The sequence below is a fragment of the Rhinoraja longicauda genome, chromosome 1 (assembly GCF_053455715.1).
Source record: "Rhinoraja longicauda isolate Sanriku21f chromosome 1, sRhiLon1.1, whole genome shotgun sequence".
Classification (NCBI taxonomy): Eukaryota; Metazoa; Chordata; class Chondrichthyes; order Rajiformes; family Arhynchobatidae; genus Rhinoraja; species Rhinoraja longicauda.
The window spans coordinates 2,803,383-2,816,529 of record NC_135953.1 but is presented as its reverse complement, the minus strand read 5'-3'; the positions used below and the strand labels follow the sequence as shown (position 1 = coordinate 2,816,529).

The following is a 13,147-nucleotide window of genomic DNA, read 5'->3' as shown; positions in this document are numbered from 1 at the left end:
GTGGGGTGTGGAGAGGAGTGCGTGACGTTTCTGGTGGGGACCCTTCCTCAGGCGTTGTGTGCGTTGGCGAGGTGGGGGTGGGGGGTAGAGGGTCTCATGTCACCACAGGTTCCAGGGTGGCTGTTTGAGCTGGAAGGTGGGCATGGCACTAACGTTGACCGGGATGGAGATCACAGCCCAGGGCAGTCCATGCACGTCCAGGGACCGCCGGATCATGTAGCTGCAGAGAGAGAGGCCTGTCAGGCAGGGAGAGAGGGGGCCGAGCGGGGGGGGGGGGGGAGAGGGGGCCGAGCGGGGGGGGGGGGAAGAGAGGGCCGAGCGCAGGGAGAGGGGACTGAGCGGGGGGGGAGGGGACCGAGCAGGGGGAGAGGGGACCGAGCGGGGGGAGAGGGGACCGAGCGGGGGGAGAGGGGACCGAGCGGGGGGGGGAGAGAGGGCCGAGCGCAGGGAGAGAGGGCCGAGCGCAGGGAGAGGGGACCGAGCGGGGGGAGAGGGGGCCGAGCGGGCGGGGGGGGAGAGAGGGCCGAGCGCAGGGAGAGGGGACCGAGCGGGGGGGGGAGGGGACCGAGCGGGGGGGGGGAGGGGACCGAGCGGGGGGAGAGGGGGACCGAGCGGGGGGAGAGGGGACCGAGCGGGGGGAGAGGGGACCGAGCGGGGGGAGAGGGGACCGAGCGGGGGGGGGGACGACCGAGCGGGGGGGGGGGGGGGGAGAGAGGGCCGAGCGCAGGGAGAGGGGACCGAGCGGGGGGAGAGGGGACCGAGCGGGGGGAGAGGGGACCGAGCGGGGGGGGGGGAGAGAGGGCCGAGCGCAGGAGAGGGGGCCCGAGCGGGGGGGGGGGGGAGAGAGGGCCGAGCGCAGGGAGAGGGGACCGAGCGGGGGGAGAGGGGACCGAGCGGGGAGGGGGGAGAGGGCCGAGCGGGGGGGGGAGAGGGGACCGAGCGGGGGGGGGTAGAGGGGACCGAGCGGGGGGGGGGAGATGGCCGAGCGGGGGGAGAGGGGACCGAGCGCGGGGAGAGGGGACCGAGCGGGGGGGGGGGGGGGGGAGAGGGGACCGAGCGGGTAGAGCGCGGGGATTTGCGAGGTGGGAGTGCGTGTGGGACACACTGACCCGTCCTTGCCGAGCAGGTAGAGCGCGGGGATGTGTGAGGTGCGGGCGCTGCCGTCCTGCACCATCTCCACGTAGCCGCTGTCATCGTCCAGCGTGTTGTCGGAGATGATGATGGCCCGGCCCCCGTGCTCCTGGATTACACGCGCCTTGGACAGGAACGAACACGCCCTGCACACACACACACACAGACACGGACGGACACGCGCACATACGGACACGGACACACGCACGGACACGCGGACACACGCATGGACACATGCACGGACATGCGCACACGGGGACACACACGCACACACACACGCATGGACACACACGCGGACACACGCGCGCACACACACACGGACACGCGCATGGACACACACACACACACGGACACACACACGGACACACGCGCACGGACGGACACCCACACACAAAGACACACACACATAGTTACACCAGCATAGAGAAAAACAGTGGAAACAGGCCCTTCGGCCCAACCTGCCCACACTGGCCCAACAATGTCCCATCTCCACTCGTCCCATCTGCCTGCATTTGGCCCATATCCCTCTAGTCTAGTTTAGTTTAAAGATACAGCACGGAAACAGGCCCTTTGGCCCACAGATTCCCTGCCGCCCAGCGATCCCCGCACACTAACGCTATCCTACTCACACTAAGGACAATTTACATTTATACCAAGCCAATTAACAAAAACACGTACGTCTTTGGAGTGTGGGAGGAAACCGAAGATCTCGGAGAAAACCCACGCAGGTCACGGGGAGAACGTACAAACTCCGTACCGACGGCGCCCATAGTCATAGAAACATAGAAAATAGGTGCAGGAGGAGGCCATTTGGCCCTTTCGAGCCAGCACCGCCATTCATTGTGATCATGGCTGATCATCCACAATCAGTAACCCGTGCCTGCCTTCTCCCCGTATCCCTTGATCCCACTAGCCCCTAGATCTCTATCTAACTCTCTCTTAAATCCATCCTGTGAATTGGCTTCCACTGCCCTCTGTGGCAGAGATATCCACAAATTCACAACTCTGGGTGAAAAAGTTCCTTCTCACCTCAGTTATCGAAACGTATAAGATTATTAAGGGGTTGGACACGTTAGAGGCAGGAAACATGTTCCCAATGTTGGGGGAGTCCAGAACCAGGGGCCCCAGTTTAAGAATAAGGGGTAGGCCATTTAGAACGGAGATGAGGAAAACCTTTTTCAGTCAGAGAGTTGTGAATCTGTGGAATTCTCTGCCTCAGAAGGCAGTGGAGGCCAATTCTCTGAATGCCAACAAACCTATTGAGTTGCTGCTTTACAGCGAATGCAGCGCCGGAGACTCAGGTTCGATCCTGACTACGGGTGCTGCACTGTAAGGAGTTTGTACGTTCTCCCCGTGACCTGCGTGGGTTTTCTCCGAGATCTTCGGTTTCCTCCCACACTCCAAAGACGTACAGGTATGTAGGTTAATTGGCTGGGTAAATGTAAAAATTGTCCCTAGTGGGTGTAGGATAGTGTTAATGTACGGGGATCACTGGGCGGCACGGACTTGGAGGGCCGAAAAGGCCTGTTTCCGGCTGTATATATATGATATGATATGATATGATATTGTTTGTTGTCTAAATGGCCTCCCTTTTATTCTTAGACTGTGTGGCCCCTGGTTCTGGACTCCCCTAACATTGGGAACATTTTTCCTGCATATAGCTTGTCCAGTCCTTTTATAATTGTATATATTTCTATTACAATAGACAATAGGTGCTGGAGGAGGCCATTCGGCCCATCGAGCCAGCACCGTCATTCAATGTGACCATGGCTGATCATTCTCAATCAGTACCCCGGTCCTGCCTTCTCCCCATACCCCCTGACTCCGCTATCCTTAAGAGCTCTATCCTCTTAATCCTTCATCCCCTCTCATCCTTCTAAACTCCAGTGAATGGGGAACTAGTCGGGATGGAACCCGGGTTTCCAGCAACTCTACCGCCCGGTGGGGTGGGGTGGGGTGGGAGAGTGGAGATGATTCACAGACCCGTGGTAGTGGTAGTGGCTGTAGCGATACCTACCCTCGCTCCACCAGGGCAATCTGGTCGCGGACAGAAGGTCCATTGTTGAGGTCACTGCAGGCGTGTGGCGGGTCGGTGGGAACCAGGTAAATGTGCTCGTACCTGGCGTGCTGTGGAGAGAAGGCCACACCGTCACGCACCCGCCCACAGCACACACCTCGTACACTCACACTCACACACACACACACCCCTTCAGCCCGACTTGCCCACACCGGCCAACATGTCCCATCTACACTCGTCCCACGTTTATCCCTCCAAGCCTGTCCTATCCATGTCCCAAGAAAACCATCTCCAGAGATGCTGCCTGTCCCGCTGAGTCACTCCAGCATTTTGTGCCTATCCATGTACCTGTTTTAAACGTTGAGATGGTCTCAGCCTCAACTACCTCCTCTGACAGCTCGTTCCATACACCCACCACCCTCTGTGTGAAAAAGTGACCCCTCAGATTCCTGTTAAATCTTTTCCCCTTCACCTTGAACCTATGTCCTCTGGTCCTCGATTCCCCTACTCTGGGCAAGAGACTCTGTGCATCTACCCGATCTATTCCCCTCCTGATTGTTGATCCTGCCCTTGTTCGACGTCACAAAATACAACACCTCACACGTCTCTGTATTAAATTCCATCAACCATTCCTCCGCCCACCTGGCCAATCGATCCAGATCCTGCTGCAATCATTCACAACCATCTCACTATCTGCAAAACCACTCACTTTTGTATCATCAGGCAAACTTACTAATCGTGCCCTGTGTGTCTCATCCAAATCATTGATATAGTTTCATAACTTCATGTGATAGGAGTAGATTAGGCCATCGGCCCATCAAGTCTACTCCACCATTCAGATCATGGCTGATCCTCCTAACCCCATTTCTCCTGCCTTCTCCCCATAACCCCTGACACCCGCACTGATCAAGAATCTATCTATGTCTGCCTTAAAAATATCACTGACGGCCCTCCACAGCATCTGTGGCAACGAATTCCACAGATTCACCACCCTCTGTCTAAAGAAATTCCTCCTCATCTAATTCCTAAAGGAACGTCCTTTAGATTTTTAGATTTAGATTTTAGATTTAGAGATACAGCACAGAAACAGGCCCTTCGGCCCACCGGGTCCGCGCCCGCCCAGCGATCCCGGCACACTAACACTATCCTACACTCACTCGGACATTTTTTCTACATTTGCCCAGCCAATTAACCAACAAACCTGCACGTCTTTGGAGTGTGGGTGGAAACCGAAGATCTCGGAGAAAACCCACGCAGGTCACGGGGAGAACGTACAAACTCCGTACAGACGGCGCCCGTAGTCAGGATCGAACCCGAGTCTCCGGCGGCTGCATTCGCTGTAAGGCAGCAACTCTACCGCTGCGCTACCTTTATTCTGTGCCCTTTATTTCTGAGGCTGTGCCTCTGGTCCTAGACTCTCCCACTAGTGGAAACCATCCTCTCCACATCCACTCTATCCAGGCCGCTCACTATTCTGTACGTTTCAATGAGGTCCCCCTTCATCCTTCTAAACTCAGTGAGTACAGGCCCAGTGCCGACAAACGCTCGTCATAGGTTAACCACGCATTCCTGGGATCATTCCATGTTCCCATAAAACAAATTGACTAGAACACATCTCGGGTATAGAAAACATAGAAAAATAGGTGCAGGAGGAGGCCATTCGGACCTTCGAGCCAGCACCGCCATTCAATGTGTTCGTGGCTGATCATTCTCAATCAGTACCCCGTTCCTACGTTCTCCTCATATCCCTTGATTCCGTTAGGCCCTAAGAGCTAATCTAACACTCTCTTGAAAACATCCAGTGAATTGACCTCCACCGTTTTCTGTGGCACAGAATTCCAGATTCACAACTCTCTGGGTGAAAAAGTGTTTTCCTCATCTCAGTCCTAAAATGGCCTAGCCTTAAACTGTGGCCCCTGGTTCTGGACTCCCGCAACATTGGGAACATTTTTCCTGCATCTAGCCTGTCCAATCCCTTAAGAATTGTATATGTTTCTGTATGATCCCCTCCCATCCTTCTAAATTCCAGCAAATACAAGCCCAGTCGACCTCATTATTTCAACATACGACAGTCCCACCATCCCGGAATTAACCTGGTGAACCTATCGCTGCACGCCCTCAATAGCAAGAATCTGAGTCAACAACATCTACTGACGGTAGACACAAAATGTTGGAGTAACTTCAGCGGGTCAGGCAGCGTCTCAGGAGAGAAGGAATGGGTGAGGTTTCGGGTCGAGACCCTTCTTCAGACTGACTCTCCTTTGTCCTGCCCTGCCATTCAGTTCTTCAAAGAATCCAGCAAGTTTGTCAGGCAAGACCTCCCCTTCACAAAGCCATGCTGACCTCCGCCTACGTTACCCTGAGCTTCTAAGTACTCCATAACCTCATCCTTTATAATGGACTCTAAAATCCTACCAACCACCGGCAGATTGTGGTTTGCTGAAGATTCCTGCACCAGCAGTCTCTTGTGTCTGTGCTGACACACCTGAACAGGTGATAAAGAGCTGCAATGCCATGTCTTGACAGTAGAGGGGGCACCGAGCCAACTAACCAACTAACTCTCTCTCCCTCTGTCTCTCTCTCTCTCTCTGTCTCTCTCTCTCTCTCTCTCTCTGTCTCCCTCTCTCTCTCTCTCTCTCTTTCTATCTGTCTCTGTCTCTCTCTCTCTCTCTCTGTCTCTCTCTCTCTCTCTCTGTCTCTCTCTCTCTCTGTCTCTCTCTCTCTCTTTCTATCTGTCTCTGTCTCTCTCTCTCTCTGTCTCTCTCTATCTCTCTCTCTCTCTCTTTGTCTGTCTCTCTGAGTCTCTCTCTCTCTGTCTCTCTCTCACACTGACTCTCTCTCTCTCTCTGACCCTCTCTCTCTGTCCCCTCTCTCTCTCTCTCTCTCTCTCTCTCCTCGCTGTCTCTGTCTCGCTGTCTGTCTCTCTCTGTTTATCTCTATCTCTCTCTATCTATCTCTCTCCCTCTGTATGTCTGCCTCTTTCTCTCTCTATCTACCTCTCTCTCTCTCTCTCTCTCTCTCTCTCTCTCTCACAAACCCAATACAACCCACACACCAACAGTGACTTGTATTTTCTATCAGAGGGGGGCAAGTATTTGAGTCGGCCTTAGGGCCGCAGGGTGGCGCAGCGGTAGAGTTGCTGCCTCACAGCGCCAGAGACCCGGGTTCAATCCCGACCACGGGTGCCGTCTGTACGGAGTTTGTACGTTCTCCCCGTGACCGAGTGGGTTTTCTCCGGGTGCTCTGGTTTCCTCCCACACTCCAAAGACGTGCAGGTTTGTAAGTCAATTGGTTTCCGTAACTTGCTCCCCAGTGTGTAGGGAGTGTGAACCGGTGATCGACGGTCTGCATGGACTTGGTGGGCAGAAGGTAGATACAAAATGCTGGAGTAACTCAGCAGGACAGGCAGCATCTCCTGCTCTCTCAGCCTGACCCACTGAGTTACTCCAGCATTTTGTATCTACCTTCGATTTAAACCAGCATCTGCAGTTCATCACTACAGATGGTGGGCAGAAGGGCCTGTTTCCCTGCTGTATCATTCTTGCTATTGAGGGCGTGCAGCGTAGGTTTACTAGGTTAATTCCCGGAATGGCGGGACTGTCGTATGTTGAAAGACTGGAGCGACTAGGCTTGTATACACTGGAATTTAGAAGGATGAGAGGAGATCTTATCGAAATGTATAATAATAACAATAATAATAATAATAATAATAATAAACATTTATTTTTTATCGCGCTTTTCCAAATGCTCAAAGACGCTTTACAGAAACAGTCAAGACATAAAAACAAACAAACGAACTGTCCTGACGGAGAAGCGGTGAACAAATAGTGCCAGCGTCCTCTCACGTCAGGGTCCAGCAGTGAACAATAAAGAACACAAGACACACAATTACAGTTTTAACACAAACAGCGGTGCCTATAAGATTATTAAGGGGTTGGACACGTTAGAGGCAGGAAACATGTTCCCAATGTTGGGGGAGTCCAGAACCAGGAGCCACAGTTTAAGAATAAGGGGTAGGCCATTTAGAACTGAGATGAGGAAAAACCTTTTCAGTCAGAGAGTTGTGAATCTGTGGAATTCTCTGCCTCAGAAGGCAGTGGAGGCCAATTCTCTGAATGCATTCAAGAGAGAGCTAGATAGAGCTCGTAAGGATAGCGGAGTCAGGGGGTATGGGGAGAAGGCAGGAACGGGGTACTGATTGAGAATGATCAGCCATGATCACATTGAATGGCGGTGCTGGCTCGAAGGGCCGAATGGCCTCCTCCTGCACCTATTGTCTATTGTCTACCCGCTGCACCACCGTGCCCGTTGTCAGACCTGCAGACGGTTTGTAGAGAGGGCCGCGGGAATCTAAGTTGACCCAATGTGTTGTCTGTACTGTTCTTGTGACCCTAATGGCACTGGGTCATAAGTAACAGAAGCAGGATTAGGCCATTCAGCCCATCAAGTCTGCCCCGCCATTCAATCATGGCCGATCTATCTCTCCCTCCTAACCTCATTCTCCTGCCTTCTCCCCATAACCCCTGACAGCCGCACTAATCAAGAACCTGTCAATCTCCACCTTAAAGAGGGACCCCATCCCCTCCAGCTTTGTCAAGGCCTGCCTTCCTGCTCTCTCTCCACTTATCACTGCAACAATAAACTCCTCCCTGTCCCCTGGCATCGTCCCGCCATCCCTCAAAATCGCTGCTGTCACCCCCATTCTGAAAAAACCTGGTCTAAACCCTGACACCCCAAACAACTTCAGACCAATCTCCAACCTACCCTTTCTGTCCAAAGTTTTGGAACGTGCTGTAGCTTCCCAACTCAAATACCACCTCTCTACCAATAACCTGTATGAAACTTTCCAATCCGGATTCCGCTCCAACCACTGTACTGAAACTGCGCTCCTCAAAATCACAAACGACATTCTCCTCTCCTCCGACGCTGGCAACCTCAACATCCTCATCCTACTTGACCTCAGCGCCGCCTTTGACACCATAAATCACTCCATTCTCCTCACCCGACTTGAAACCTCCCTTAACATCACCGGCACAGCCCTATCCTGGTTCAAATCTTACCTCTCTGACAGACACCAGTTCATCTCCATTAACAACTGTAAATCCCCCACCGCTCCCCTCCCCAAGGTGTCCCCCAAGGCTCAGTCCTTGGCCCCCTCCTCTTCATCCTCTACCTGTTCCCCCTTGGTCAATTAATCCGCCGTCATGGTCTCAACTTCCACTGCTTCGCCGATGATATCCAGCTCCTCATCTCCACCAAGTCAATCTCCCCCACCACACACTCTACACTGACAAACTGCATCACTGAAATAAAATCTTGGCTTCAATCAAATTTCCTCAAACTCAATTGCAACAAATCTGAAATCATCATCATTGGTCCAAAAACGCTCACCAAATCCACCCAAAACTTCATCCTCAATATTGATGGTCTCCCAGTATCCACCTCACCTCACATCCGGAATCTTGGAATCATCTTTGATCAAACCCTCTCCTTCGACAAACACATCAAACACATCACAAAGACAGCCTTCTTCCACCTCAAAAACATTGCCGTCTCCGTCCATCCCTCTCCTCCACAGCTGCAGAAACCCTCATCCACGCCTTCATCACCTCCCGTCTGGACTACTGCAACAGCCTCCTCTATGGCGCACCCTCAAAAATCATCAGTAAACTTCAATACATTCAAAACTCCGCTGCCCGTCTACTCACCCACACCCCGATCCGTGACCATATCACCCCCGTCCTTTATAAACTCCACTGGCTCCCCATCCCCCAGAGAATCCAGTACAAAATCCTCCTCATAACCTACAAAGCCCTCCATAACCTGGCCCCATCCTACCTGACCGACCTCCTCCACAGGCACACTCCCACCTGCACCCTCCGCTCTGCTGCTGCCAATCTCCTATCCCCCCACATCCGGACCAAACTCAGATCCTGGGGGGACAGGGCTTTCTCCATCGCTGCTCCCACCCTATGGAACTCACTACCCCAAACCGTTAGAGACTCCTCCACACTCACCACATTCAAAACATCGCTGAAGTCTCACCTGTTCAGTACTGCCTTCAACCACTGAAGGTCACCTCACCTACTGTCTCCTTTCTCTGTTCGTTTATTTATTTACTTATTTATCTATTTATTCATTTCCCTATGTTCTCTAAATCTCTGTAAAGCGTCTTTGAGTATATGAAAAGCGCTATATAAATAAAATACATTATTATTATTATTATTATTAAAAATATCCATTGACTTGTGGCCTCCACAGCCGTCTGTGGCAAAGAATCCCACAGATTCACCAACCTCTGGCTGAAGAAATTCCTCCTCAGCTTTCTAAAAGTCCGTCGTTTAATTTGGAGGCTGTAGCCTAGACTCTCCCACTAGTGGAAATGATAGGAGCGGAATCAGGCCATTCGGCTACTCCGCTATTCAATCGTGCCTGATCTATCTCTCCCTCCTAACCCCATTCTCCTGCCTTCTCCCCCTGGCCCCTGACACCCGCACTAATCCTCTCCCCATCCACTCTATCCAAGCCTGTCATAATTCGGTACGTTTCATTCTTCTAAACTCCAGTGAGTACAGGCCCATTGCCGACAAACGCTCACCATATGTTAACCCACTCATTCCTGGGGTCATTCTTGTAAACCTCCTCTGGACCCTCTCCAGAGCCAGCACATCCTTCCTCAGATACGGGGCCCAAAACTGCTCACAATACTCCAAATGTGGCCTGACCAGCTCATAGGGGTGCCAACTATCTCAGGACAAGGTGACGTCACCGCCCCGCGCCCAACGAGACCTCACCCAGCTAGCGGCCACGTGTTCCCGCTCCACCAATGGAGGCTGTTCAGGCCGGGAGGCGGGTTGCTACGCAACCTCCGTTAGGCGGTGCCTAGACTGTCCGGAGCCAAAATGTCGGAAAACCTAGAGTGTCGGGACCTAAACTGTCGGGGCCTACAGCGTTGGGGCCTACAGCGCCTCCCCCCCGGGCCTACTGTCTCTGGAACTACAGCATTGGGGCCTACAGCGTCCAGGCCTACAGTGTCTGGACCTACAGCATCGGGGCCTACAGTGTCGGGGCCTACAGTGCCCCCCCGGGCCTACAGCGTCTGGACCTAGAGCATCGAGGCCTACAGCATCTGGGCCTACAGCGCCCCCCCCCCCCCCCCCCCCCCCCCCACCGGGCCTACAGTGTCTGGACCTACAGCATCGAAGCCTACAGCGTCGGGGCCTACAGCGTCGGGGCCTACAGCCCCCCCCCCCCCCCCCCGGGCCTACAGTGTCTGGACCTACAGCATCGGGGCCTTCAGTGTCACGGCCTACAGCGCCCCCGGGCCTACAGTGTCTGGACCTACAGCATCGGGGCCGACAGTGTCCGGGCCTACAGCGCCCCCCCCCCCCGGGCCTACAGTGTCTAGACCTACAGCATCGGGGCCTACAGTGTCACGGCCTCCAGGACAAAGGTGGTCCCTTACGGGACAAACTAATTTAGCCCGGCTAACACGGGACAGATGGCAACCCTACCAGCGCACAAGTAACAGTGGCAGATAAGGGTGAGGAAGGAGAGGTGGGGAACAGCAGACCGGTACTTACAAAGATGTCACCAAAGTCCTTTGCCTGGCTGGTCTGGAAGATGTAACGAATATCTGCCGGGCTCAGCACTTGGAAATATAAATATTCGTTGATTCCCAAACCTGTATAAGGAGTAAAATGCATCATAGGAAATCAAAAATCAATGGGCCTAACTTAAGTGAGAGGGTGGGGTGGATTGATAACTGTCAAGGGGTTTAGGTTTATTATTGTGTCATGTACTGAGGTACAGTGAGAGGCTTTGTTTTAATAGACAATAGGTACAGGGGGAGGCCATTTGGCCCTTCGAGCCAGCACCGCCATTCAATGTGATCATGGCTGATCATTCTCAATCAGTACCCCTTGCCTGCCTTCTCCCGATATCCCTTGATTCCTTTAACCCTAAATGCTCTATCTAGCTCTCTCTTGAAAGCATCCAGTGAATTGACCTCCACTGCCCTCTGTGGCAGAGAATTCCACAGGTGACGTGACCTTGTCCTGAGAAAACGTTTTTCATCTTCTCAGTCATAAATGGCCTACCCTTTATTCTTAAACTGTGGGCCCTGGTTCTGAACCCCCCCCCCCCCCCCCCCCAAACTTCGGGGAACATGTTTCCTGCCTCTAGCGTGTCCAATCCCTTGGTGTAAACCATGTTTTTTGTTTGTCATTTTCTAGCAGGGGTTGCAAAAGTCCCTGTCAATTTGCAATCCGCCTCAGCCTAGCAGTGACTTTTTCCCCACCTGGCAGGCTGGCCGCAATAGAAACATAGAAAGAAGGTGCAGGAGTAGGCCATTCGGCCCTTCGAGCCTGTACGCACCGCCATTCAATATGATCATGGCTGATCATCCAACTCAGTAACCTGTACCTGCCTTCTCTCCATACCCCTGATCCCTTTAGCCACAAGGGCCACATCTAACTCCCTCTTAAATATAGCCAATGAATGGCCTCAACTACCTTCTGTGGCAGAGAATTCCACAGATTCACCACTCTCTGTGTGAAAAAAAACTTTCTCATCTCGGTCCTAAAAGACTTCCCCCTTATCCTTAAACTGTGACCCCTTGTTCTGGACTTCCCCAACATCGGGAACAATCTTCCTGCATCTAGCCTGTCCAACCCCTTAAGAATTTTATATGTTTCTATAAGATCCCCCCTCAATCTTCTAAATTCCAGCGAGTACAAGCCGAGTCTATCCAGTCTTTCTTCATATGAAAGTCCTGCCATCCGAGGAATCAATCTGGTGAACCATCTCTGTACTCCCTCTATGGCAAGAATGTCTTTCCTCAGATTAGGAGACCAAAAGTGTACGCAATACTCCAGGTGTGGTCTCACCAATGCCCTGTACAATGCCCTGCAGGTCTCTTGCAGGTGCATTGAAGGCAGTGGGTGCATTGAAGGCATTGGGGTGCATTGAAGGCAGCGGGGTGCATTGAAAGCATTGGGGTGCATTGAAGGCAGTGGGGTGCATTGAAGGCAGCGGTCTGCAATGAAGGCAGCGGGGTGCATTGAAGGCATTGGGGTGCATTGAAGGCAGCGGTCTGCAATGAAGGCATTGGGGTGCATTGAAGGCAGCGGGGTGCATTGAAAGCATTGGGGTGCATTGAAGGCAGCGTCTGCAATGAAGGCAGCGGGTGCATTGAAGGCAGTGGGTGCATTGAAGGCATTGGGGTGCATTGAAGGCAGCGGTCTGCAATGAAGGCAGCGGGGTGCATTGAAGGCATTGGGGTGCATTGAAGGCAGCGGGGTGCATTGAAAGCATTGGGTGCATTGAAGGCAGCGGGGTGCATTGAAGCAGCGGGGTGCATTGAAAGCATTGGTGTGCATTGAAGGCAGTGGTCTGCATTGAAGTGCATTGAAGGCAGTTGCTGCATTGACGGCAGCGGGGTGCATTAACTCACCTGCAGCGGTCAGAACGTGCAGGAGGAGTAGCAGAGGCGAGCTTTTGAGGCAGAAATGCGAGCACATTCTCGCTGCTTCGGCGCCTGTCAGTCACCCTGCGCCCGGGAGGGGCGGGCTGGGGGAGCGCACCCCGATCCCCATTGGTCTTGGGCTTGACTTGAGCTTCCATCTTTGATGCTGGCAGTGGTTTGTTTGACGTGAGCTGCCATCTTTCATGATGGCAGTCGGTTTTTTATGCCGGTTGCCATCTTTGATGATGGCATGTCTTGACTTGAGCTGCCATCATTGATGGTGGCGGGATTTGACTTGACTCGGAATACCATCTTTGATGCTGGCAGTGCCTGGTTTGTCTCGGATACCATCTTTGCAGCTGGCAATGCCTGGTTTGACTCGGGATACCATCTTTGATTCTGGCAGTGCCTGGTTTGACTAGGGCTACTATCTTTGATTAGACAATAGGTGCAGGAGTAGGCCATTCGGCCCTTCGAGACTCGCGATACCATCTTTGCAGCTTGGCAGTGCCTGGTTTGACTCTGGATACCAT

At 53.2% G+C, this 13,147-nt stretch overlaps 1 protein-coding gene across 1 annotated transcript; it reads right to left on the bottom strand.

Annotated features, from left to right (window-relative positions):
* Nucleotides 1–9: 9 nt before the first annotated feature.
* LOC144598458 (protease-associated domain-containing protein 1-like) lies at nucleotides 10–12,714 on the bottom strand. Its single transcript, XM_078408604.1, has 5 exons — nucleotides 12,603–12,714; nucleotides 10,732–10,832; nucleotides 3,149–3,258; nucleotides 1,110–1,277; nucleotides 10–220 (listed from the first exon to the last, which is right to left on the bottom strand). Exons 1-5 carry the CDS (start codon nucleotides 12,667–12,669, stop codon nucleotides 100–102), a joined length of 567 nt encoding a protein of 188 aa, XP_078264730.1. The 5' UTR covers nucleotides 12,670–12,714; the 3' UTR covers nucleotides 10–99.
* Between the last annotated feature and the right edge of the window lie 433 nt (nucleotides 12,715–13,147).

Excerpts from the sequence above, each read along its gene's own strand:
- LOC144598458 (XM_078408604.1), bottom strand. The coding sequence starts at position 12,669 with ATGTGCTCGCATTTCTGCCTCAAAAGCTCGCCTCTGCTACTCCTCCTG. Across the intron at positions 1,278-3,148 it reads ATTGCCCTGGTGGAGCGAGG|GGCGTGTTCGTTCCTGTCCA; the intron begins GTAGGTATCGCT and ends GTGTGTGTGCAG. Across the intron at positions 221-1,109 it reads TACCTGCTCGGCAAGGACGG|CTACATGATCCGGCGGTCCC; the intron begins GTCAGTGTGTCC and ends CTCTCTCTGCAG.